The sequence below is a fragment of the Vitis vinifera genome, chromosome 1, assembly GCF_030704535.1.
Source record: "Vitis vinifera cultivar Pinot Noir 40024 chromosome 1, ASM3070453v1".
NCBI lineage: Eukaryota > Viridiplantae > Streptophyta > Magnoliopsida > Vitales > Vitaceae > Vitis > Vitis vinifera.
The window spans coordinates 8,011,330-8,038,031 of NC_081805.1; the positions used below are offsets into that span (position 1 = coordinate 8,011,330).

The 26,702-nt window shown below is 33.2% G+C and overlaps 4 protein-coding genes and 1 pseudogene across 4 annotated transcripts in view; 3 read left to right on the forward strand and 2 right to left on the reverse strand.

The window, feature by feature from the left end:
• The window catches only part of LOC100244799 (uncharacterized), a 30,172-nt gene extending 9,463 nt beyond the window's left edge, over positions 1 to 20,709 (reverse strand). The window contains exons 1-5 of the mRNA XM_059739777.1: positions 20,508 to 20,709; positions 19,407 to 19,758; positions 19,236 to 19,269; positions 18,661 to 18,888; positions 17,483 to 17,572 (exon numbers count right to left, since the gene is read on the reverse strand). Coding sequence (XP_059595760.1) covers positions 17,483 to 17,572; positions 18,661 to 18,888; positions 19,236 to 19,269; positions 19,407 to 19,729 — 675 coding nt within the window. The 5' untranslated portion in view covers positions 19,730 to 19,758; positions 20,508 to 20,709. The remainder of the gene's footprint in view (positions 1 to 17,482; positions 17,573 to 18,660; positions 18,889 to 19,235; positions 19,270 to 19,406; positions 19,759 to 20,507) is intronic.
• On the forward strand, positions 80 to 1,619 carry LOC104879715 (putative F-box protein At5g55150). The gene is made up of 2 exons (XM_019220085.2): positions 80 to 284; positions 422 to 1,619. The coding sequence occupies exon 2, from the start codon at positions 423 to 425 to the stop codon at positions 1,605 to 1,607; it is 1,185 nt and encodes a 394-aa protein (XP_019075630.1). The 5' UTR covers positions 80 to 284; position 422; the 3' UTR covers positions 1,608 to 1,619.
• LOC100253363 (CRS2-associated factor 2, chloroplastic-like) lies at positions 3,925 to 9,512 on the reverse strand (annotated as a pseudogene).
• Positions 11,959 to 13,644, forward strand: LOC132254336 (putative F-box protein At5g55150). The gene is made up of 2 exons (XM_059739775.1): positions 11,959 to 12,269; positions 12,407 to 13,644. Exon 2 carries the CDS (start codon positions 12,579 to 12,581, stop codon positions 13,590 to 13,592), a length of 1,014 nt encoding a protein of 337 aa, XP_059595758.1. The 5' UTR covers positions 11,959 to 12,269; positions 12,407 to 12,578; the 3' UTR covers positions 13,593 to 13,644.
• Positions 20,710 to 21,443: 734 nt separating the features above from the next.
• Positions 21,444 to 22,963, forward strand: LOC104879659 (putative F-box protein At5g55150). Its single transcript, XM_010653256.3, has 2 exons — positions 21,444 to 21,536; positions 21,674 to 22,963. Exon 2 carries the CDS (start codon positions 21,675 to 21,677, stop codon positions 22,383 to 22,385), a length of 711 nt encoding a protein of 236 aa, XP_010651558.1. The 5' UTR covers positions 21,444 to 21,536; position 21,674; the 3' UTR covers positions 22,386 to 22,963.
• The last annotated feature ends 3,739 nt before the right edge of the window (positions 22,964 to 26,702 follow it).

Here is a 26,702-nt window from a genome sequence, read left to right on the forward strand (position 1 = left end):
TTTGGGACTGAATTATTCTCTATTTTTATGGAAATTGAATGAAGAAATAATAAAATTTAGAAAATCGGGAAACTAGGATGGGAAGGAAAGAAACACAATAAAAAGGGAAAACGAGAGAAAGAAACAGAAGGTGGAGGAAACAAAAAAAAGCCTTTTGGAGTCTTGATTTTTCTTCTGCTTTCAGAGTAATCCTTCTTCGTTATCGCTGATCATCAGCCCCGCCGCTGCAATCGCTGTTCATCAGTAGCACCGTCGCCACTGCAGCAGAAATCCAGCCCTGACAGGTTCTGTATTTGGTTTTTAGTTGTTATTTTAAATAAAATCCACACAATGGAGTAGTCCCAAGAACGTATTGATACGTAACAAACATACTTCTTGCTCTTTATTTATTTTTTATACTCGTTTCTTTCTCTTTCCACAGAATGAGTTATACTGATTGGAGTAAGTTACCAAAAGAATTAATAGAGCTAATTTTCGATGAGCTACAACATGCGGGAGACATAATTCGGTTTGGAACTGTATGTAGGTTTTGGGGTTTGGTTGCTTTGGAGGCAAGGCAACAAGTCTTCAAGCCTTTGAGACCTTTGAGTCCGATGTTGTTACTGCCTCCTAATAAGGATGATGGAGCTCACAAGCTCTATGATTTCTTTAAGAAGAAGGCTTATAAAATTCAAATTCCAGCTATGCGCGATAAATGGTGTTGCAACTCATGGAATGGGTGGTTAATCACAATAAATCACACTTTCCCTTATGAAATATGTTGTTTAAATCCGATTTCAGGTGTGCAAATCGATCTACCTCCGGCAATAACTTTTGAAGATTCTCCTCCTGACCTTGATGAAACACCAATTGAATTTTTCTTGAACAAGGTTGTTCTGTCTTCTACTCCTTCTCCTTCAAATGCCAATTGTGTCATTATGGCTATTCATAGTAATTATAACAAATTGGCATTTTGCAAACCGGGTGATAAGCGGTGGATTACTTTAAAAAGTGATGATATTCAATATAAGGACCTCTTATATTATAAGGACAATTTTTATGCAATAGGAAGGTCGAAAGTTGTACAATGTGATATTGGCGATGATCCAAGGGTTATACCATTCGCACTACTCCCTAAGATGGGATACTTTCAGTATAGATATTTAGTAGAGTCATCCGACTGCCTTCTATATGTGTTGAGATATATGGATTTGAAGGATCAAGAAGATCCTTTAAAGTTGCGGTATGAAATAACAGGTTTTAAGGTATTTGATTTGGATTCGGATAAAAGGAAGTTCTCATATCGGTATGAAACAACAACATTTAAGGTGTATAATTTTGACTTCGATCAAAAGAAGTGGAAGCTAGTAAAAAACATAAAGGAGAAGGCCCTATTATTAGGGCATAACCAAGCTATTTCGATATCTACTAAAAAATTTGATGGATTTAAAAGCAATCATATCTACTTTTTGGATGACTATAAGGAAGGTTACTTTGAAAATACATATGGTTGCCATGATATGGGAGTTTTTAACATAAAAACTCATCTCTTTAAGCCCATTTTTCGTTGTACTCAATTGTGGGCATCTCCACTATTTTGGATGAGACCTGAACTTTCTTTACATTGAAATATTGTACTACCGTTGTTATATCTTATAATAATTGTTTTTTAACCTTTTATATTTCTTGTAATAATTTTTGTCTTTTTATTTTAAGTATCTAATCTTGTTTTTTTAGTGGGGATTACCCTCTTATTATGTGCATAAGGTTTTTGGAACTCAAAAACCCAATTATGTCATAGACTTCAATGTTTGAAGGTTGAGAAAATTTGTGGTGTATTTTAGAATTTGTATGACTCTATGATAAATGATTTATTATGTATTCAACTAATTTATAATCATAAATTAAATTTATATGATAGCTAATAAAATTAAGAATGTGAAATCCAGTGCTTGTGTCAAATATTTAGCAATACATATTTTGCAATTTTTATTATGCATATTAGATTTTATCAATTCTTAATATAAAAAATATATATAATATAAGATTATTGTTATGCAATTTTTTTTTTAAAGTTGAAAACTATGGGTGCAAATTGGGTGAATTGGTCTAATAAAACCTGAATTAACCTAAATATTTTACATTATATTTTTGAACATAATTAGAAGATGCATCCTAAAAATATTATCATGGTTAAAAATAATATTGTCTTTTACAAACAATTTATCTTATACACTTGCATTATACAATAAAAATTATAATGCTAGAGAAATTATGAAATTTTTTTTAAACTATTTCATCAAGAGATGGCAATTTTCTAAAACAAACATATAAAGGAGTGAAATATAAATTGAATTAATATTTATTTCTATAATTTGATATAAAAAATTAAGAAAAGATTAAATAATTATGTATAAAACATTTCAATAGTATATTAATGATATTTCGTGATTTTCTCTCAAAAAGCAATTATTAGAAAATAATTACTTTCATATGTTTAAAATATTTCCATAATATAATATTGATCGATTACAATTTTCCTTTCAAAATGAAGTATTAAAAAAGGACTACAAAGTACTAGAATGTTTGATATATTACTATTAATAAAAGGCATTATGTGATATGGTATACGATTAAAAGAAATTATGAAAATTCTAAAAATATTTTAAATTATATTTATAAACCGATATATTTATGCAAAATTAAAAGTAATTATTTTTGTAATCAAATATGTTGGTAGATATATTTATTGTTGTAGTGGTTATTGGCAAAAAGTTGTGTACTTACAATAAGAAATTTTATTTGCAACAGATTAATTATGTTAAAAGTTTTTTGGTAGGATTGGATTTAATTTCAATTGTCTAATTAGTTTTCTCTAATCTAACCTAAAGTAATTTCAAATGTGATGGAATTTCATTATTTTAGAAGTAATAGAGTTTTAATTTTTAATTATGAGATTTTACTATTCTAGAAACAATATGATACTTTTAATCTAAATTTTTTACTTTACCTAAATTTTATTATTCTAGAATAATGTCATATTTTTTGCATGATAAACAGTTTTTGCATTATTGCATGTTAGCATTTTGTTTTTTTTAACTATATATATCTTGTGAAATTCACATTTCTTGTTACAACTTGAATATGGAGCATATTGAGTTTCTTAATCCTAATAATAGGTACAAATGTCTAAAATGTGGTGATGAATTTGAAAACTCTAATGGCATTAAGCACCACAATTCCGACCTGCATCGGAAATGGCACCATGTTTGTTCTAAATGCTATAATGCATTTGCAAGAAAGATTAACTTGCTAGAGCATCGTTCCAAAAATATTCATGGTATCAATGTTGCTGATGAGGAGGAGAAGGAGGAAGCGGAAGAGGAAGACGATGAGGGTGGTAATGAGGTTGAGGATGATGATGGCAATGAAGGTGGGAATGAGGTTGAGGTTGAGGCTGAGGATGATTCTGGTGTTGATGAAGGTGGTGAAAATGCTGAGCATGGTGATGAGGAGGAGGCCGACGGTGGTGAAAATGGAGAGGATGGTGATGGCAATGAAGTTGGGTAGCCTGCTTAGGTTGGGCTGCTGGTTAACAAGGTTGCTGGTGGTTTTTTTGTTCCCGTGTGGTGTTATCTAATCAGTGTTTTGCAGTGAGTAGTGTAATGTTTTACAGTGGTTGTGTTTGGAAACATGTGTTGGTGTGTTGATGCATCGCATGCTCCTATAGGCATGTATTCGGTGTTTTAGTCATAGTCATATATTTTGTGTTTAATTATTAATAATTTCTAGAAAAAATATAATATATTATATATAATTATTTAATTAAAGAGTTAAGTCCAATCCCAATTCAATTTGTTAATTACTTTTTCCCCAAATCCAACCCAAATTGCAAAAAGGAATGTTCAGGGTTGGACTGAAATTGCCCAAATTGAACACTAATGGTACTCATCAAAGTATGGGACATTTCCTTCATTTCATTTCATCGTTAAACTTTTATCCAAATTTATACAATACGAATACAATTATACAAGGAATCCATTTGCATTTCTTACCCCAAAACTTTTACCATTTCTTAACTGATCATCTTCCAGACTCTACGGTACACTTGTTATGGTAATAACGAGGAACAAGATATCCCAAGCCAACCGCACCACATCTTTCTCTTCACCTTCATTCCTCACCAAGCTGCTTAGCTAACAGATCAACAGGTAAGGAACCCAGTGGAACTGGTGATTCCATCTCTTCCAATGACTCATTCACCAAGTATTCATCATCATCATCATTGTACATCTCATCTTCACTATAATCCTCACTATTATAACCTTCATGCTCTGCCTTTGTACCACCAGTTCCATCTTCACTTGACATCACTAAAGCTGGATAGGAGTGCTCGGTGGCCTGTGAAATGCCTTCGAATTCCTCTACTACCTTCAAAAGAGCATCCGGACCAAGACCAATCTCATCCAGCAACAATGCTTTGCTCGACTCAATTGCACTCTTCCACAGAGACATCATTTTAGGGCTTGCGCTCACTGCTTTAGTATCCAGTCTATGATGGTTGCTCTTGGGAACGCCTGCCAAACAAGCAAGAAAAGAAAAAAGGGGACATGGAACCATCAAAATGGAATCCAAGCTACAACATGGTAGTATGAGTCATCTGGTCGTAAATATTATCAAGCAGTGGCATGGAACAATGGACAAAGGCAGCTTGACAATCAAGCATGATTGACAAGTGTTACTAGAAAAAAAAAATCCTTTTGGACTGAAAAGGATGAAATGCATGATTTCTAATGGTATGTTTTTAATCTCCTGCAATTCTTTGTTGCTCTTATAACAACACACCATATCTTATTGGGAGTGTGAGAACAATTTCTATCAAATGAAAAGAAGTTTTCCCCAGATACAAAAGTTTAAAATTATGATTCAAAAACTTGATAAATAAAGAAAAGGAGAATAAAGGAGCGTTCCATAGAGAAAGTGCCCTACTAGCTAGGATCTTTTAAAGAAAAACAGTCAAATTCAAAAATATTATCCTTGGGAATGCAATTTCCAGGAAACTGCTTCTCTTGCAAGTAGTGACATCTGACAAGAAGCCCAAAAAACAGGAATTAGGGCATACCTGAACCTTCCAAGCCACTTGCAACATCAGCAACAACAGGAATGAGGAAAGAAGGAGCTCCTTGGTACATTGATTTCCAACCATGTCCCCTCCATGTTAATATCTGTTCATCATCAAAAGAAAGTAGCACACAAGGAACCGATTCCTGTCCAGGGTTGAGAGGAAAAATGTTAGAAGACAGCGGCAACCGTGTAAGCTGAAAACAAAGCATAAATAAACTACTGCAACTATGGGGTTCAGAATATAAATCTTGTCCAATCAATCCAGTCAATCATGTGAAGAATTAAACCTTCAGTCTAAACACTCTGATGACTTACAAGAACAGAAAGTTAAACAAACCTTAAGCTTAGCACCTATCTTTTTGTAATCACTTGCATGCATCCCTTTACAGTCAATCTTCACCAATGGACTTCCTTCAAAAGCATCCCTCACATCTTTCACTAAGGAAATATATACTCCATTTTTCACTGCATTCTAGAGAAATATGTAATCAGAATGCACCTACTAGTAATGGACAACATAACATAAGCTGAGCTCAGTAAGGGTGCATACATATTAGTAGGACTGGAAAAGAAATTTTGAGCAAAATGATTTTCCACATGATGGTGCAAATTCATATTTTATTTTATTTTGTTTATGTTTTTATAGGTAACTCTGTTTCATTCCCTGCTAAGACCTGAAGTTGGAACCTCTCACATCCCCAACCTAGGCCCTTGCCACTTTTAACATGTAACAAATTTTAAGCATTGATTTGATATGTAAAAGTACATATAACTGGGAGAGAGCATGATTGAATTCAGAAGTTTAAAGTGTCACCTGAAGCAAAAGGGTAGCTACCCAGAATAGAATATACCAATCAGTTGAGACCATGTCTTACATGGTGCAATGACAATTGAAAAATTAAGGGCATATTTGGCATCGGTTTCCATTCCTGCTTTACTGTTTCCGTTTCCAAAAGAGTGAGAGTTTTGCTAAAAACATGTTTGGGTCCACCTGTTTTGTTTTTGTTTTTCTGAAAACAATTGCCAAATATGTGGCAATTTAAGGTAGTAAAAACAGGATGTTTAGGAAAAGGAAAAAGTAATATGCTTGGAATATGTCACTCTATCAAGTGTGTGTGTGAGAGAGAACAAAATAAAATGGTATTTGAATTCTTAACGTGATATTCAAATCCAGGCAAAATAAATTGGTAAAGAACCAGTGGTGGATGATTTACCTAATCGACAGATTGGTATAAGATTTTCCCCTTCATTCGCAACTCGTCAGCTTCAAATTTTGTCAATCCTTCTGGGGCTTCTTGTATGAGTTTTGGATAAACAGGAGCAGCTGGTTTCCAGAGCATCACTGGGTACTGCGGACGAGTACGATAATTGTAGTTTCTGCCACGAAAAAGATAAACTACACCACCAACTCGATGAATGATTTTACCCCCAGTCTTTTCCTGGAATTGTGAAGAACACTAAAGTGCAAACCAAACAAAAAATTTATCTAATTTTCATAGTTAATAATGGAGATGTAGGATGTTGTTTCACTCTGATTATTAGCTGGAATGGCACATTGACAACAGAAAAGTTAAAAACTTCAAACAGGGTGTTTATTATGGGATTTTTTTTCAGGAGACCTTAATCACATGATAGGTGAGGTCTTCTAGTTCAAGGGAACAATGGAATGGAGTGAGAATTGAAAGGGGTTGGAGAGAATGACAATAGACCCAAATGGCAGACTCAAAGAATGAGCTTCTGAAACGAAGAGTTAGTTATACCAAAGCCAATTAGTAGGAGTTTCTTGAATAAAAATCAACTACATTGATAAATCATATGAACCAATACGACAACACCGTGTGTAAATGGATTAATAAAATGACACCATGTGCATAATCAATTGATCTTTCAGGACGAAGATCTGGTGGTATGGAAACATGTCCCGAGAGATAGTCTACCCCTTCTCTTGTTCCCTTTGAGACCTACTCAATAATATATGGCACAATCCCACTTGGGGGAACCTCCAACTCTAGCCACCAAAATAAAAACCATCCCATACACTCGATGGAGCCCACTGCAACTGGGTAACAAACTTAACTAGGTTTCCTTTGGCTATGCACGAAACTTAAGTAAACAAGAAGCATCTAGGTGTTATGCCACAAGGCATTTTCAATACATGTAAGAGATATTTTTCTATGATGATAACACACTTGGAGTCCACTTAGCAGTGCTTTTAGAAAACATTTCTAGTATAAAAAGTGCTTTTGGAAAAATTAAGGCATTTGAAAAAATTTAGAAAGCACTTTAAAAAAATTGAAAAATCACCAGTACTTCCTAGAGAAGCACTTGATGATTAATCCTCCCAAAATTTTCTAGCTTTTCAAATAGAAACACTCTCAAACATACTCTTAGGAGTTAGGATCATTTTGGGGGAGTATGAAGACAACTACTGGAGATATCTTTTTAATGGAATAAGAAGAGGCCAATGAAGCCACCAAGATGAAATGGTGGAAATGGGGAAGTGACCTCTCATGCCACATTAGCATATTGGAGCCCTCCTCTATTCACCCCATGATGTGAATGCTTTTACCTTGAGATGAGTAGAAGATATCAGGGGCCATCTCTCCTTTGTTAGAGTAATAAAAGTAGTGGCAGACTTGATAAAGTAGCATCAAAGTAGCCAAAACAATCAACACAAGGATTACTAGAGCATGTATGGCATTAATATAAGTATGGTGCTACTAATTGCATGACTTCTACAGGTCATTAATCTTGTGTATCATGACAATTTAAGTATTTAACCATAGGACCAAAAGTCTCAGTCAAATTAGGTATCAACAAAGGAAATACCAGGTGAGTTATTATGAGTAATTCAAGATCCTTATAAACATTTATAATCCATTTATTTGCATGAAAATATACAACAAATATTATCCTGCAAGACTTTGGCCAGGTGAAAGAACAGGGTTTAAGAGGAACAACTGACTTCCTACCTCTACAAGAAATTTCAGAAAGGGCTCCGCTTGTGCCATGAGTGGCTTGAAACATTTATTTTAGTGATATATACCATAGAGAAGTTCTTACACAGAAGCTTAAACACCAAGAGCATGCATACATGGCTAACACATAAGGAGCATTGCAGACATTCAAGATAGAACAATTAGATATAGTGTTGGAAATGAAAACCTCAAGATGATGGCAAACATTATCCATGTCAATTGTCGGAACACCTTTGCACCAAACTTTACAAACTCGTTGACGCTTCCAATGTGAATGTATCAACTCCAACATATTATGGGTTAGCCCATCCCTTCCTACACCATTCAATCATAAACAATCAACAAAACTCCAACATGTATACATCGTGCATACTCTCTTTTCTCTTTAATATATTTTCATTTACTTACAAAAAAAAATCAACAAAACTCCAGCATGTAATTAAGCCAATGGAAGTACTAACTAGATAACAATAATTTTACAATCTCATACCTACAACAAATTTTCAGAGGAAGAAAAGCAACATGAATCACTGAAATTGAAGTTCAAAATACGGATAACTCACCGAGATTAACCTGGCGATTATGAGACAAATAGGGTTTAACAAGCATCCGTATTTCTGCCTTGCTCAATGGCTCTCCGAGTATCTCCTCCCTCGTCCTCCCTTCCACGGGAAACTTCCCAAGCGGAAACGGCCCTGGCATTTCCACACGCTTCACCCCCTTGGTTCCCGGCGGAGGCGGATTAAAGGAATCAAAGAGTGGAATCTTCTTCTTGGATTTCTTCAATGGCGCCTTCCCAGTCCACGGCCTTGGCATTGTGGGCGGAGCAAAGGGCAAGAATGCCGGCTCCCGGATTGCCAAGGGCTTAGCTTTGGGGGTCTCGGAGTAACTGAACTGGAACTCGAATGGTGCTCCAGCGAGGAGATATGACACGCCGGATTCGCCGATGACGACGGAGCGGTCACCATCCGATGCGATAACGCCATCGGAGACGGGCTTGTAATATTTGGAACGGTGATGAACGGTTTTGAAGGCGGGAGTGGAGGGTTTAGTTGGAGGTCTTGGGGACTTTTGGGATTTGAGAGGTGGTGGGTATTTGGGAATTGGGATGGGCGGCTGAGGAGGTGTTGATGTGGTGGAGGCATTTGGAGGAGGGCCTTGAGGGAGAGAGGAGAAGAGGCTAGAAGAACCTGGTAGTGTTGCCAGAATCACCATCGAAGAAGGCTTAATTCATCTGATGACACTGAAAGTTCGAGTTTTCTTCTGGTTTTTCAGTTTTGGGGAGCCAACAGATATATCTTAGGCTGGGACAACGGTGAAACGACGTCGTTTTTCCCAGTTTAAAGGATATGCCAATTTTCTTATCATCGGAGGTGTCCAAAGCCCGCATCCGCATCAACCCTCGTAGACTCGCAGCTCAGCGCTAGACAAACTCCACTGTATAGTAAATGGCTCTGTTCAACATGATTATCATCTATAACCGCCCTTTTTCTGTTGGCCTATTCATACTTAGATGATATATGGATGCCATGAATCCACTGTGAATTTGTCATCATTTTGTTTTCATTTCATTTTCGACCATGGACGTGGTATTTTTTTGAGAATAATGTTAAAAAGTGTGATTAACTTTTTTCTGTCCTATTTTTGGGTGTTTCGTATGGTGTTGGATTAATTTTACCTTTTGTGATTGGATTTCTAGTCTGGAAAATCTGCCATTCCCATTCCTCAAGGATTTTGGAATTTATATTCACCAACCCAATTTGACTCTGTTCATGTTGCTCTTTGACTCATCTTGTCCTGTCAATTCCTTTGCAGTGAAGATGCTTAGAAAAATAGCTTATCTTCTGGTGGGGAATCTGCCAAATTATTTTTAATCAGAGTAGTCTTTGTTTTAAACTAGTACAACTTCTTGCTAGTAAGATTTTTTTCCACTTAGATGTGGGTGGAAGACTACCTGGTTGATCAATATTTGTCATTATCCGATACCTCAAAAGCAATTATCATCTTCTCTAGTAATCTTCAACCACAAACAATTTGGAAAAGAGTAAGAGCCTAAGAGAGAATTTAAAATGTATGAGTTAAGAGGCATAAAGAGAATTTTGAATCGAAATTGCCAATACACAATGAGAATTTATTGATTGGTTTGGCTTGTGAATGATATTATAATTCATCATCAATTAATATTGTATAAGTCCATAATATTTGACCACGATGGAGTGGTAAAATAATTTATATTTTGAAATAATGATTTTATGTAAAAAGTTTATATTAAATATTACATTTGCAAAATATTATGAAATATTAATTGAAGTTAAAGAGTAGTCTTTAATTAGACAATTAAATCCATATTTTACCAATTAAATGGACCTATGATGACAGATTAAATAAATTACATCATAAAGTTAAAATTACAATCAAATAGCACCATTATTAGCGAAACTTCAACTAATCATTTTGTAATATGATCAAAATTCAATATTTATTGAATATGAATGTTGTAAAATAGTTAAATATGATTGACTATTTAACTTTTTCATATGGATTCATCTTCATCCTTTCGTCCTCTGCTGCTCTTCTTCATTCCATTCAAGTGAAAACACTTTGTCTCGTCCAAATGAAAACAAAAATTTCTTTTTCATTATTACAGGAGATAGAACAATAGGAACAATATAGAACTACTTACCGTTCGTGACCCTTAGACACAAGGGTCACTCACTCGTTTACCAAAAGGGAAATATATATTCTAATTTCTATAGTCATTCCTTACCATTTGTGCCCCATAGGAACAATAAATATATATCTTTATTTTGATTAAATCACTACCATTGAAATTTTGGTTTTTATAGATGATATTTTATAAATAAAAATAAATTTAATAAGGCAAATTATTAATAATTTTAATTATTTAAATAAATTAATATTAATAGAAAAAGTTGTTACCACATATTTTTAATAAAATTTTAGAAATTAAATCTCAAAATAAATATTTTATATAAATTAATTTAATTTTTCATTTAAAATGTAATAAAATTACATTTACAAAATAACTTTAAAATGTGTATTCTTATTTATTTTATCATTTTTTGGCGTTTTTCTAAGCATTTTTATGAATTTTAAATAATTTTTGCTCCATTGATATTTATGAAAAAATATCCACCGATATTTGTGAAAAAATATCCGCCGATATTTTTTCAATATTTTCAATATATCCATAAAATCGAAATACTGATGTATGCGTAGTTACCGATATTTTCATTTTCTTCATAATTTGAATTATTAATCTTTAATAGTTTTATTGGGAAAAAAGTCATGAAATATCATCAATATATTATTAAAATAATTTAAAATTTTTGGACAACTTAGATGTTCTCCATTTTTTTCTATATGATAATCATATGCATGAATTTGATTTATATTAATTTACCTATTTTTATATGATTAAATTTAAATATTTTATCTCACAATGCTTAAATTATGAATTTATAATAGCATAAAAAAATTAATTATAATTCATTGTTACCTTTCCCTTTAATTTTCTACTCTAAAAATCAATAATTTTAAAGAATTAACTTATCATTACCATTTTTGACAAAATAATTTTTTTTTATAGAAACTAAACAAATGGAAAGATATTCTTGTATAAAAAATAATTTTTTTTTAAAAAAAATATTCTTATTTCAATTATTATTTTATCATGTAAGGTCTACAATTTTATTTTTTTAAATAATATTTTAATCCCATTTAACTTTGACACAAATAATTTTTACTAATATCTCTTTAGAATTATAAAATAAAAGAGATAAAGATACAGAAGTTACCCTTGAAAGGAATTCTATGTATTAGGAAAAGAAATTTCAAAAACTTTTGATCAAATCCATTCCTTTTAAAAAAGAAATTTTGGGATTTTGGGACTGAATTATTCTCTATTTTTATGGAAATTGAATGGAGAAATAATAAAATTTAGAAAATCGGGAAACTAGGATGGGAAGGAAAGAAACACAATAAAAAGGGAAAACGAGAGAAAGAAACAAAGGGTGGAGGAAAAAAAAAGAAGCTTTTTGGAGTCTTGATTTTTCTTCTGCTTTCAGAGTAATCCTTCTTCGTTATCGCTGATCATCAGCCCCGCCGCTGCAATCGCTGTTCATCAGTAGCACCGTCGCCACTGCAGCAGAAATCCAACCCTGACAGGTTTTGTATTTGGTTTTTAGTTGTTATTTTAAATAAAATCCACACAATGGAGTAGTCCCAAGAACGTATTGATACGTAACAAACATACTTCTTGCTCTTTATTTATTTTTTATACTCGTTTCTTTCTCTTTCCACAGAATGAGTTATACTGATTGGAGTAAGTTACCAAAAGAATTAATAGAGCTAATTTTCGATGAGCTATAACATGCGGGAGACATAATTCGGTTTGGAACTGTATGTAGGTTTTGGGGTTTGGTTGCTTTGGAGGCAAGGCAACAAGTCTTCAAGCCTTTGAGACCTTTGAGTCCGATGTTGTTACTGCCTCCTAATAAGGATGATGAAGCCCACAAACTCTATGATTTCTTTAAGAAGAAGGCTTATAAAATTCAAATTCCAGCTATGCGCGATAAATGGTGTTGCAACTCATGGAATGGGTGGTTAATCGCAATCAATCACACTTTCCCTTATGAAATATGTTGTTTAAATCCGATTTCAGGTGTGCAAATCGATCTACCTCCGGCAATAACTTTTGAAAATTCTCCCCCTGACCTTGATGAAACACCAATTGAATTTTTCTTGAACAAGGTTGTTCTGTCTTCTACTCCTTCTCCTTCAAATGCCAATTGTGTCATTATGGCTATTCATAGTAATTATAACAAATTGGCATTTTGCAAACTGGGTGATAAGCGGTGGATTACTTTAAAAAGTGAAGATATTCAATATAAGGACCTTTTATATTATAAGGACAATTTTTATGCAATAGGAAGGTCGAAAGTTGTACAATGTGATATTGGCGATGATCCAAGGGTTATACCATTCGCACTACTCCCTAAGATGGGATACTTTCAGTATAGATATTTAGTAGAGTCATCCGACTGCCTTCTATATGTGTTGAGATATATGGATTTGAAGGATCAAGAAGATCCTTTAAAGTTGCGGTATGAAACAACAGGTTTTAAGGTATTTGATTTGGATTCGGATAAAAGGAAGTTCTCATATCGGTATGAAACAACAACATTTAAGGTGTATAATTTTGACTTCGATCAAAAGAAGTGGAAGCTTTTAAAAAACATAAAGGAGAAGGCCCTATTATTAGGGCATAACCAAGCTATTTCGATATCTACTAAAAAATTTGATGGATTTAAAAGCAATCATATCTACTTTTTGGATGACTATAAGGAAGGTTACTTTGAAAATACATATGGTTGCCATGATATGGGAGTTTTTAACATAAAAACTCATCTCTTTAAGCCCATTTTTCATCGTACTCAATTGTGGGCATCTCCACTATTTTGGATGAGACCTGAACTTTCTTTACATTGAAATATTGTACTACCGTTGTTATATTTTATAATAATTCTTTTTTAACCTTTTATATTTCTTGTAATAATTTTTGTCTTTTTATTTTAAGTATCTAATCTTGTTTTTTTTTTAGTGGGGATTACCCTCTTATGTGCATAAGGTTTTTGGAACTCAAAAACCCAATTATGTCATAGACTTCAATGTTTGAAGGTTGAGAAAATTTGTGGTGTATTTTAGAATTTGTATGACTCTATGATAAATGATTTATTATGTATTCAACTAATTTATAATCATAAATTAAATTTATATGATAGCTAATAAAATTAAGAATGTGAAATCCAGTGCTTGTGTCAAATATTTAGCAATACATATTTTGCAATTTTTATTATGCATATTAGATTTTATCAATTCTTAATATAAAAAATATATATAATATAAGATTATTGTTATGCAATTTTTTTTTTAAAGTTGAAAACTATGGGTGCAAATTGGGTGAATTGGTCTAATAAAACCTGAATTAACCTAAATATTTTACATTATATTTTTGAACATAATTAGAAGATGCATCCTAAAAATATTATCATGGTTAAAAATAATATTGTCTTTTACAAACAATTTATCTTATACACTTGCATTATACAATAAAAATTATAATGCTAGAGAAATTATGAAATTTTTTTTAAACTATTTCATCAAGAGATGGCAATTTTCTAAAACAAACATATAAAGGAGTGAAATATAAATTGAATTAATATTTATTTCTATAATTTGATATAAAAAATTAAGAAAAGATTAAATAATTATGTATAAAACATTTCAATAGTATATTAATGATATTTCGTGATTTTCTCTCAAAAAGCAATTATTAGAAAATAATTACTTTCATATGTTTAAAATATTTCCATAATATAATATTGATCGATTACAATTTTCCTTTCAAAATGAAGTATTAAAAAAGGACTACAAAGTACTAGAATGTTTGATATATTACTATTAATAAAAGGCATTATGTGATATGGTATACGATTAAAAGAAATTATGAAAATTCTAAAAATATTTTAAATTATATTTATAAACCGATATATTTATGCAAAATTAAAAGTAATTATTTTTGTAATCAAATATGTTGGTAGATATATTTATTGTTGTAGTGGTTATTGGCAAAAAGTTGTGTACTTACAATAAGAAATTTTATTTGCAACAGATTAATTATGTTAAAAGTTTTTTGGTAGGATTGGATTTAATTTCAATTGTCTAATTAGTTTTCTCTAATCTAACCTAAAGTAATTTCAAATGTGATGGAATTTCATTATTTTAGAAGTAATAGAGTTTTAATTTTTAATTATGAGATTTTACTATTCTAGAAACAATATGATACTTTTAATCTAAATTTTTTACTTTACCTAAATTTTATTATTCTAGAATAATGTCATATTTTTTGCATGATAAACAGTTTTTGCATTATTGCATGTTAGCATTTTGTTTTTTTTAACTATATATATCTTGTGAAATTCACATTTCTTGTTACAACTTGAATATGGAGCATATTGAGTTTCTTAATCCTAATAATAGGTACAAATGTCTAAAATGTGGTGATGAATTTGAAAACTCTAATGGCATTAAGCACCACAATTCCGACCTGCATCGGAAATGGCACCATGTTTGTTCTAAATGCTATAATGCATTTGCAAGAAAGATTAACTTGCTAGAGCATCGTTCCAAAAATATTCATGGTATCAATGTTGCTGATGAGGAGGAGAAGGAGGAAGCGGAAGAGGAAGACGATGAGGGTGGTAATGAGGTTGAGGATGATGATGGCAATGAAGGTGGGAATGAGGTTGAGGTTGAGGCTGAGGATGATTCTGGTGTTGATGAAGGTGGTGAAAATGCTGAGCATGGTGATGAGGAGGAGGCCGACGGTGGTGAAAATGGAGAGGATGGTGATGGCAATGAAGTTGGGTAGCCTGCTTAGGTTGGGCTGCTGGTTAACAAGGTTGCTGGTGGTTTTTTTGTTCCCGTGTGGTGTTATCTAATCAGTGTTTTGCAGTGAGTAGTGTAATGTTTTACAGTGGTTGTGTTTGGAAACATGTGTTGGTGTGTTGATGCATCGCATGCTCCTATAGGCATGTATTCGGTGTTTTAGTCATAGTCATATATTTTGTGTTTAATTATTAATAATTTCTAGAAAAAATATAATATATTATATATAATTATTTAATTAAAGAGTTAAGTCCAATCCCAATTCAATTTGTTAATTACTTTTTCCCCAAATCCAACCCAAATTGCAAAAAGGAATGTTCAGGGTTGGACTGAAATTGCCCAAATTGAACACTAATGGTACTCATCAAAGTATGGGACATTTCCTTCATTTCATTTCATCGTTAAACTTTTATCCAAATTTATACAATACGAATACAATTATACAAGGAATCCATTTGCATTTCTTACCCCAAAACTTTTACCATTTCTTAACTGATCATCTTCCAGACTCTACGGTACACTTGTTATGGTAATAACGAGGAACAAGATATCCCAAGCCAACCGCACCACATCTTTCTCTTCACCTTCATTCCTCACCAAGCTGCTTAGCTAACAGATCAACAGGTAAGGAACCCAGTGGAACTGGTGATTCCATCTCTTCCAATGACTCATTCACCAAGTATTCATCATCATCATCATTGTACATCTCATCTTCACTATAATCCTCACTATTATAACCTTCATGCTCTGCCTTTGTACCACCAGTTCCATCTTCACTTGACATCACTAAAGCTGGATAGGAGTGCTCGGTGGCCTGTGAAATGCCTTCAAATTCCTCTACTACCTTCAAGCTGTGGTTTCCCCTATTCTTCACATTTGTTCCCTCAAATTAATTGATTAGGCCTGATCACCTGGATAATCCCAGAAAAAATATTGCCCACTTCCTTTATTTTGGGAAAAAAATGTGGTTTGTCCCACTGTTGCTTCCAATATCTCCTCACTAGCCTTGTGTCTTAATGGAGAACAATCCTTCCAAAATGGCCTTTGAAACAGGATAAATTAGAAATTCCCTCAGTTTTTCAGTTTTTCTTCAAGGAAATAGACTCAGTTTGGTGTCTATTCAATTATTTTGTTCAGTAATGCTTTGTAGTTTTTACATTTTATTATTAAGTTTTGTGAGACTAATGAGATTATTCATCAGACATATTACTCTTACACCATACAAAATGGAATGGCAGAGAGGGAAAAAAGAGATTTTGTGGAATTTATCTATTTACTTCTTTTTCATATGCAGGTTTCAAAAAGGTTTCGAGAAGATGCTGCCCTGATGGGTTGTTTTCTTTTAATTGTGTCCCATTGAGTGTCAGTGGTAATAACTCCTATTCAGATACATGTGCTTTTGGCATAACGAGTCAGTAGGTTCAGATAAGTTTTCTTCTTGAGCCACAAAGCGTCATCTTTGAGCATTCCACATCTCAAAAGGTAACAAATATTGCAAGTAACCCTATGTTTTGTGAATGCACTAAACATTGTCATTTCATTCAAGATGTAGTGATGAAAGATTACGTAGGCATTGAAAATTTTTATACTACATCTTGAGGAGTAATGAAGTTTATAAATGAGGGGATTATTGTACTTTTTGTAATAAGGTTATCATGACTCATGACTCATGAGAGTGCAGCGTATATATTTTGCTGCATCTCTATTTTTCAGAAGATTAATCAAATTTAGAGAACATCACCTCATCTCTTCTTCTTTCACCTTTTCTAACAAAGGTTTTGTTGTATTTGTGATAGAGGTTTAATATTTCCAAGTTTTATTGTGCTTATTTAATTTTTCTCGGCCGATGAAGCTCAGAATTATGAATCAATAATAAGAAACTGGAACAAAGAAACCAAACAAGTCAATGGGATTAAAGAATTTATGCTTGCAAAGTTCAGCTTGAAACTGTTGCCAGTAAGAAATGGAACTAGAATAAGCCAAAAGACAAGATCAGTGAGCATCACAGCACCTGCACACATCTGTTCACCAAAGAAAAAGAAAGCCAATGACAAAGAAAATTTTCAACATTTTGCTTCTTAAGTATTGAAACCAACCACCCAATAACAAAATTATACTCTTAATGTCTAATTTCATTTCAACACCAAAAGGAAATGGAGAATCTTTAGTGAAAATACAATCAAAAGTATCAATTCAGCAATAAAAAATCAGGATGTGTATGAGCAATATAAGAGATGGGAGTATGACTGCAAGAAAAGGTTTAGCAGTCATAAGGTTAATATAATCAATCACAGGCACTGATGTTTATCCGCACTCTATCAAGTGTATCCATATTTCATAGGTTTGGTGTTGCAATGCCCCTTGGTCCAAGGCTCCAGCACTTCAATATTTTCAAATGGAAGTTCGTAAAAATTTTCTGGTCTACCAGTAACTATGAGTGCTTGGTTTTTGTAAACTCATATAAAAGCTAGCAAGATTAAGACATTAGTTGTAAGTCAAATTTTGAAATGCAAACATACACCAACATATCAACCCTGTTATAGCCTACAATAAAACCTAGTTATATGATTGTGCTTAAGGGACTACATGGTTTTGCATTAGGAGGCATAGAAATTTATACGGTTTTATCCATCTGTAGTTTGCCAAAATGTAATTCTTTGCTAAGTTAGATTTATCTGGAACTCAAATTGCAATATTAAATATGAAGAATGAGTGTTCATGGAACTTATTTTTTCATGAAAATGTTATAAAGTTCATTATTTGAGCATATTAAAATTTTGTGCATCCGCATTTTTTTTTTTGCCTTTTGCCTTTCCTGTAATATACAAAAATAGATATTTATAAACAACATAAAACACAACTTGGTTAAGTTAATGAGAAGGGTCCAGCTCTCTGGCCTCACTGATCTCCATCAACATCTGTTGTACTATAAAGAAGAGAAAAATGAACCAATTACTAACATGGGTTTCCAAATGTATGAGATCAAGCATACAGAATACAGTAATTCATAAGCAAATATTGGGAAATGAAAAAGAAACCAGGGAGCAAAGAAATTTTCATTTGTTGTTTTCCCATAAAACTGGCATCTTATTATTGGGAGAAAGTTTACCTGAAAGATAATCTGAAATGCGTAAATCCACATTCTGGCAGTTTTCCGAACATGAGATTGCTCATAGGTACCAAAGTTCTTGGACATGTTGGATGTATTAGCATTTTCCCTGAGTGTGGGAGCTATGTAGGAACCTTGCTCTGCATCCCAACCCTCATAATCAACCCTATCAATACCAGCTTTATTGCGATATAGGCGATATCCACAAATGGAGCAAGAAGTTCCGAGCTACAAATTGAGGATGAGAGCATAAGCAACATATACAAAAATAATTGAGGTACACTGAAAACTTGAAAATTAAGGAACCAGTATACAACAAAAAATCCATCCAAAATAAAAAAATTGAGAAATAAATCAACTCTTATTTTGGGACTCAACACACCTCTGGGCAACAGAATAACAATTAATTCCTATTTAACATCTATGAACAAGAAGATTTAAATAGGAAAAAAAAATCAAGTTGCTTGAGTCCATAGAATAAAACAAAGGACAAATTCGAATATCTCTATCAAATTTTACACTACAATACATAGATAGATTCAGCCCAGAAGGCTGTAACAGTTAAAAGATTATACCGCAAAATAGATGGTGACCAATGCAAACGTCCACCTGTTCAGAAGAAGAAAACAGAAAAGAAAAACACCATTTACTTCATAAGAAATTTCTCCAAACCGGGATTTGTTCGATGAGCACATCATTTCCACCTTATGAGTATAGAGATGAACCAATAAAGGTAGATAACTTACTGAGTATAAAAGTAAAATATACCACCTCCATCAATTACGATGTTGGCAGTGAGCAATGTGAATAGAGTAATAAAAGCAATCATTCGATAACCAAGAAGGCAACCAGGATGGATTTCTTTCAGACATGTACTCCAAGTTTCATCCTCATACAGAGACCCTGCTGTTTCTTTCTGATTTTCTCTTCTCCTGGCTTTTGTTTTGTTGAAACCTTCATATTTCCATACTAATATTGATGCTACAATCATCATTGATAAGAGCCAAATTGCACAGAGGAAGAACCTCCAGTTCAACCAATAACTTAAGGAGGTTGTATCGTCAGCCATGATTGGCTGCCAGGAATGCTTTGAGGATCCTGTCAAGAAATTCATGGTGTTAGTTCTACTTGCTGAACTGGTCAATCCATTTTCAGGAAAATCACTGATTCATGTCCACATCCTTCTTCCGGAAGGAAAAGTGAAATACTGTATTGGCTTTACTTTAATCAAATACAGACAATTTGCAAATGAATGATGTGTCAGAAAAGGTGTTTGGAAAATGTTCACAGTTCTGAAAAAGATTTAAAAAGAAAAAAAGAGCAAGAAAAAGGAAAATCTTTCAAACAATATGCATATGGCTTTTTTGTTTACAAAGGACACTGGCAGGCTTGTCAATGACAGGAAAAACAGAACCCTAACCATCACCACAAACGAATTTCCGCAGGATGAAAGCATCTAGTTATAGTCAAAACACCGAATCCAAGGGAAGTCTTAGAGGAATAACCCTAAATATCGAATTATCACAAAAAAAAAAAAAAAAAAAACAACAACAGCTGCAAAATATGGAATTATATTGAAATCATATATAGAACCTCCCACAAAAATGAAATAACGGGAGTCAACACACTGAACAAACCAAAAAAAATTATCGAACAAGAAGAAAGAAGTATCAATAAATAGTAATTGGGAGAGGAACCCATATCTCAAAATCCCATCACAGCCACCATACACGAAAGTACAGCTCGCTTATGGACTCAACCCTTTCCAATTCCCGTAAGACCCGTCAATTCCAAGGGGAAAGAAAGGGTGTGTGAGAATGTTTACGGTTCATAATGAATTGAATTACCTTTTCAAATGAGATGCTGTGGTTGGAGGAATGAAGATTGAGCGTAGAACCCTTTACCCCTGTTCTACTTCTATGCGATAGAAAGAGGAATTACTTTATTTGTTTTTCCTGTTTTTGCTTTGAATTAGGAGGGAGTCCAGTTTGCCGAGAATTTCATTAAAACGCGTATCCAGTAAGGACTCGTTTGTTAGCAGTTAGCACCCGATTTCTTTGAATTTACCGCCCATCCAAAAAGCAGGATGTTCTCGAATTTTGATTTATATTAATTTACCTGTTTTTATATGATTAAAATTCAATATTTTATCTCACAATGCTTAAATCATGAATTTATAATAGCATAAAAAAATTAATTATAATTCATTCTTACCTTTCCCTTTAATTTTCTACTCTAAAAATCAATAATTTTATCATTACCATTTTTGACAAAATAATTTTTTTTATAGAAACTAAGCAAATGGAAAGATATTCTTATATAAAAAATAAAAATTTAATTTTTTTTAAAAAAAATCTTATTTCAATTATTATTTTATCATGGAAGGTCTACAATTTTATTTTTTTTAAATAATATTTTAATTCCATTTAACTTTGACACAAATAATTTTTACTAATATCTCTTTAGAATTATAAAATAAAAGAGATAAAGATACAGAATTTACCCCTGAAAGGAATTCTATCTATTAGGGAAAGAAATTTCTAAAACTTTTGATCAAATTGATTCCTTTTAAAAAAGAAATTTTGGGATTTTGGGACTGAATTATTCTCTATTTTTATGGAAATTGAATGGAGAAATAATAAAATTTAGAAAATGGGGAAACTAGGATGGGAAGGAAAGAAACACAATAAAAAGGGGAAACGAGAGAAAGAAACAGAAGGTGGAGGAAAAAAAAAAAAGAAGCCTTTTGGAGTCTTGATTTTTCTTCTGCTTTCAGAGTAATCCTTCTTCGTTATCGCTGATCATCAGCCCCGCCGCTGCAATCGCTGTTCATCAGTAGCACCGTCGCAACTGCAGCAGAAATCCAGCCCTGACAGGTTCTGTATTTGGTTTTTAGTTGTTATTTTAAATAAAATCCACACAATGGAGTAGTCCCAAGAACGTATTGATACGTAACAAACATACTTCTTGCTCTTTATTTATTTTTTATACTCGTTTCTTTCTCTTTCCACAGAATGAGTTATACTGATTGGAGTAAGTTACCAAAAGAATTAATAGAGCTAATTTTCGATGAGCTACAACATGCGGGAGACATAATTCGGTTTGGAACTGTATGTAGGTTTTGGGGTTTGGTTGCTTTGGAGGCAAGGCAACAAGTCTTCAAGCCTTTGAGACCTTTGAGTCCGATGTTGTTACTGCCTCCTAATAAGGATGATGAAGCCCACAAGCTCTATGATTTCTTTAAGAAGAAGGCTTATAAAATTCAAATTCCAGCTATGCGCGATAAATGGTGTTGCAACTCATGGAATGGGTGGTTAATCACAATCAATCACACTTTCCCTTATGAAATATGTTGTTTAAATCCGATTTCAGGTGTGCAAATCGATCTACCTCCGGCAATAACTTTTGAAGATTCTCCTCCTGACCTTGATGAAACACCAATTGAATTTTTCTTGAACAAGGTTGTTCTGTCTTCTACTCCTTCTCCTTCAAATGCCAATTGTGTCATTATGACTATTCATAGTAATTATAAGAAGTTGGCATTTTGCAAACCGGGTGATAAGCGGTGGATTACTTTAAAAAGTGAAGATATTCAATATAAGGACCTCTTATATTATAAGGACAATTTTTATGCAATAGGAAGGTCGAAAGTTGTACAATGTGATATTGGCGATGATCCAAGGGTTATACCATTCGCACTACTCCCTAAGATGGGATACTTTTAGTATAGATATTTAGTAGAGTCATCCGGCTGCCTTCTATATGTGTTGAGATATATGGATTTGAAGGATAACGAAGATCCTTTAAAGTTGCGGTATGAAACAACAGGTTTTAAGGTATTTGATTTGGATTCGGATAAAAGGAAGTTCTCATATCGGTATGAAACAACAACATTTAAGGTGTATAATTTTGACTTCGATCAAAAGAAGTGGAAGCTAGTAAAAAACATAAAGGAGAAGGCCCTATTATTAGGTCATAACCAAGCTATTTCGATATCTACTAAAAAATTTGATGGATTTAAAAGCAATCATATCTACTTTTTGGATGACTATAAGGAAGGTTACTTTGAAAATACATATGTTTGCCATGATATGGGAGTTTTTAACATAAAAACTCATCTCTTTAAGCCCATTTTTCGTTGTACTCAATTGTGGGCATCTCCACTATTTTGGATGAGACCTGAACTTTCTTTACATTGAAATATTGTACTACCGTTGTTATATCTTATAATAATTCTTTTTTAACCTTTTATATTTCTTGTAATAATTTTTGTCTTTTTATTTTAAGTATCTAATCTTGTTTTTTTAGTGGGGATTACCCTCTTATTATGTGCATAAGGTTTTTGGAACTCAAAAACCCAATTATGTCATAGACTTCAATGTTTGAAGGTTGAGAAAATTTTTGGTGTATTTTAGAATTTGTATGACTCTATGATAAATGATTTATTATGTATTCAACTAATTTATAATCATAAATTAAATTTATATGATAGCTAATAAAATTAAGAATGTGAAATCCAATGCTTGTGTCAAATATTTAGCAATACATATTATGCAATTTTTATTATGCATATAAGATTTTATCAATTCTTAATATAAAAAATATATATGTAATATAAGATTTTTGTGATGCCATTTTTATTTTTTTTTTAAGTTGAAAACTATGGGTGCAAATTGGGTGAATTGGTCTAATAAAACCTGAATTAGCCTAACAAATTAATGATATTTTACATTATATTTTTTAACATAATTAGAAGATGCATGCTAAAAATATTATCATGGTTAAAAATAATATTGTCTTTTACAAACAATTTATCTTATACACTTGCATTATACAATAAAAATTATAATGCTAGTGAAATTGCCCAAATTGAACATTTCCTTTATTTCATTTCATCATTAAACTTTTATCCAAATTTATACAATACGAATACAATTATACAAGGAATCAATTAGTCAAATAAATTTGCATTTCTTACCCCTAAACTTTACCATTTCTTAACTAATCATCTTCCAGACTCTACGGTACGCTTGTTATGGTAATAATGAGGAACAAGAGATCCCAAGCCAACCGCACCACATCTTTCTCTTCACCTTCATTCCTCACCAAGCTGCTTAGCTAACAGATCAACAGGTAAGGAACCCAGTGGAACTGGTGATTCCATCTCTTCCAATGACTCATTCACCAAGTATTCATCATCATCATCATCATTGTACATCTCATCTTCACTATAATCCTCACTATTACAACCTTCATACTCTGCCTTTGTACCACCAGTTCCATCTTCACTTGACATCACTAAAGCTGGATAGGAGTGCTCGGTGGCCTGTGAAATGCCTTCGAATTCCTCTACTATCTTCAAGCTGTGTCTTCCCCTATTCTCCACATTTGTTCCCTCAAATTAATTGATTAGGCCTGATCACCTGGATAATCCCAGAAAAAATATTGTCCACTTCCTTTATTTTGGGAAAAAGTGTGGTTTGTCCCACTGTTGCTTCCAATATCTCCTCTCTAGCCTTGTGTCTTAATGGAGAACAATCCTTCCAAAATGGCCTTTGAAACAGGATAAACTCTTGGGCTTTCTGTTTGGAACTTTGAAAGAACAATCAATAGGGAAGATTCTTTGTTCATCTTGTGACAATCAACAGGGAAGATTTTTTGTTCATCTTGTCCTTCCTGCTATCCAAATGGAGCCTTTAAGTTGTGGATGTCCATCTTTTTTACTACCTTGTTGATTTTGGCTGTATCCACTATGGATGTAGGAATTATAGACTTGGATCCCACAATGGTCCCCTACTCCATTATCTTCTTGTAAAGGTAGCTTTCCTGCTAAGGAGCTCTTCTTCTGTTTAAAGAGTTTCTTCTCTTGTTACCCCCAAGGACCCTTACTCCTGATCCAGAAGGGTTCATAATCGCTGGAAAATATTCAGCAGCTTGCTTGGGATAACAAGTTCATAATTTATTTGATCAATATCTTATTCTTTAAGATATCTGCTACACTTCTCCCAACCTCATCCCTCCAGTCATGTCCATGGAAAATATTCCTAATTTAGGCTCATAATGATTTGCTTCTTTTGGAAGTTATGTTTTACAGCTATTGTTTCTGCTTTTGTTAATAGCTCATGTTATTCGATTTCACCTTTGGAAGATTCCTTTCTGGAGGGAGGCCCATGGAGTTTCATTGCGTCCAAGGACAATTATTGTCTGGTGAATAAGCCCTGGCTTGGGCTTCCTACAGATAAAAGTATTGGAGTACAAATTGAAAGAATCGGGTGCAAAGTTTTGCAGTGTTTTATTCTGGAGGCTTCAAAGTCCAACAATTTGACTTGTTATGTTCGATACAATTCCTTTGCAGTGAAGATGTTTAGAAAAATAGCTTATCTGGTGGGGAATCTGCCAAATTATTTTTATTCAGAGTAGTCTTTGTTTTAAATTGGTACAACTTCTTGCTAGTAAGAATTTTTTCCACTTAGATGTGGGTGGAAGACAACCTGATTTAGGCGGGGTTTGTTTTTTTAATTTTTTAGTAAAAGTAATTTGTTTTAGATAATTTTAAAATATTTTATTTTAATTAAATAAATATAATAATTTTTATTATTTTGAGATTTTTAGAAATTTATTAAATTACTTTTTGGTCAAATAAAAATTAATATGAAAATTATTTTTCTTAATGCATTAAGAAGTTAATATTTATCATGTAAAAAATAAATAATTTAATACTTAATAAAAATAAAATAATAGAACATCAAACTTAATACTTAAGAGTATGAAATATAAATCCTATTTGGAATCAAGTCAAAAACACTATTAAGCACCACCTTAGATTTTCAATTTCCCTCAAGATTGTTCCCAACTCTAGCTTGGTTGCGCTGGGTCCACTTCTAAAAATTTGGTTATTTCATTCCCTAGCTGTGTTCTTAATCCTGTTACCTCCTCTAGCCCTGTTCTGAAAATGAGCTTGTAGTATTCTCTACCAATTTTAATGAAAACAACCTATCATACAAAGTTCAATTTCATATCTAAATGGAGGGAGGGACTAATTGGCAGGTGTTTCTGGGGTTTATCTCAAGGTTTCAGGTCTCCTTAGTTTTAAGGTCTAATATCATCTGGATATCATTCATACGTGATGGCTGGCAAAAAGTGGTGCAGTATCCATTTATGCAGCTCAAAAGTAAGAAAAACACATCTTCCTTTTCACCCTTCCCTAGTCGATCTGCACATTCTTTTGTGTTTTTTTTTTCTTTTTCACATCAATATTACCAATTCAAAACCTGTCTGCAAGAGACTCATGATCATCACAGGCATGGTAAGAACTTGTTAAAGCTATACATAGTTGATTGACATGTCGAATCAACAATCTTTCATCGATGACCACATGGTACAATTTGAGCCAAAGAGCTGGTGGAAAATGTCGATCCCATGAAAATTCATTTTTCATTTGTGCAATACCCCAGACAAACAAGCCCTTCTATCCCAGATTCATGGCTCAAAATTCTCTTAAGAGACACCCCCAAAAATCGGAGGCCCCGGTCCCATATATAGCACGAGTAATCTGGAATCCAATTTCCATATATGGAAGAGGGTGGGTGAGGAGTGAGGAGTAAAGAGGAGCACAAGAGCTTCAACTCACGTGGAAGCACATGGTGGGGTGTGAATGAAGGTGGTAGTGGTGGTGGTAAGTAGTTGTTAGCATTAAGAAGCTTAAAAGCAAAAGGGGGATGGGAAGTAACGTAAACAAGAGAGCACAGAAAGTAGAGTGAAGGGCTTCTCATTGTCAATTATACTTACTCTCTTTCAGGAAAGACAAATCCTAAGATGCCTCCTTTCCTTCTCTATATACCTTTCTAGAAACTTCCCCTTCCTTCTAATATGGTAACTTTACTGCACTTTCACTTTCATGTTTCAGCACTGGGAGAGTTGAGTTAATAAGGAGAAAACAACACATGAAACAAACAAGCACTAGTCCTTTTACTCCCATAGAACTTTGAACCTCTGCACCTCTACAATTTCAGCATTTAAATACAGTTTGACCCCAAAACACA

Excerpts from the sequence above, each read along its gene's own strand:
- LOC132254336 (XM_059739775.1), top strand. The coding sequence starts at position 12,579 with ATGTTGTTACTGCCTCCTAATAAGGATGATGAAGCCCACAAACTCTAT.
- LOC104879659 (XM_010653256.3), top strand. The coding sequence starts at position 21,675 with ATGAGTTATACTGATTGGAGTAAGTTACCAAAAGAATTAATAGAGCTA.
- LOC104879715 (XM_019220085.2), top strand. The coding sequence starts at position 423 with ATGAGTTATACTGATTGGAGTAAGTTACCAAAAGAATTAATAGAGCTA.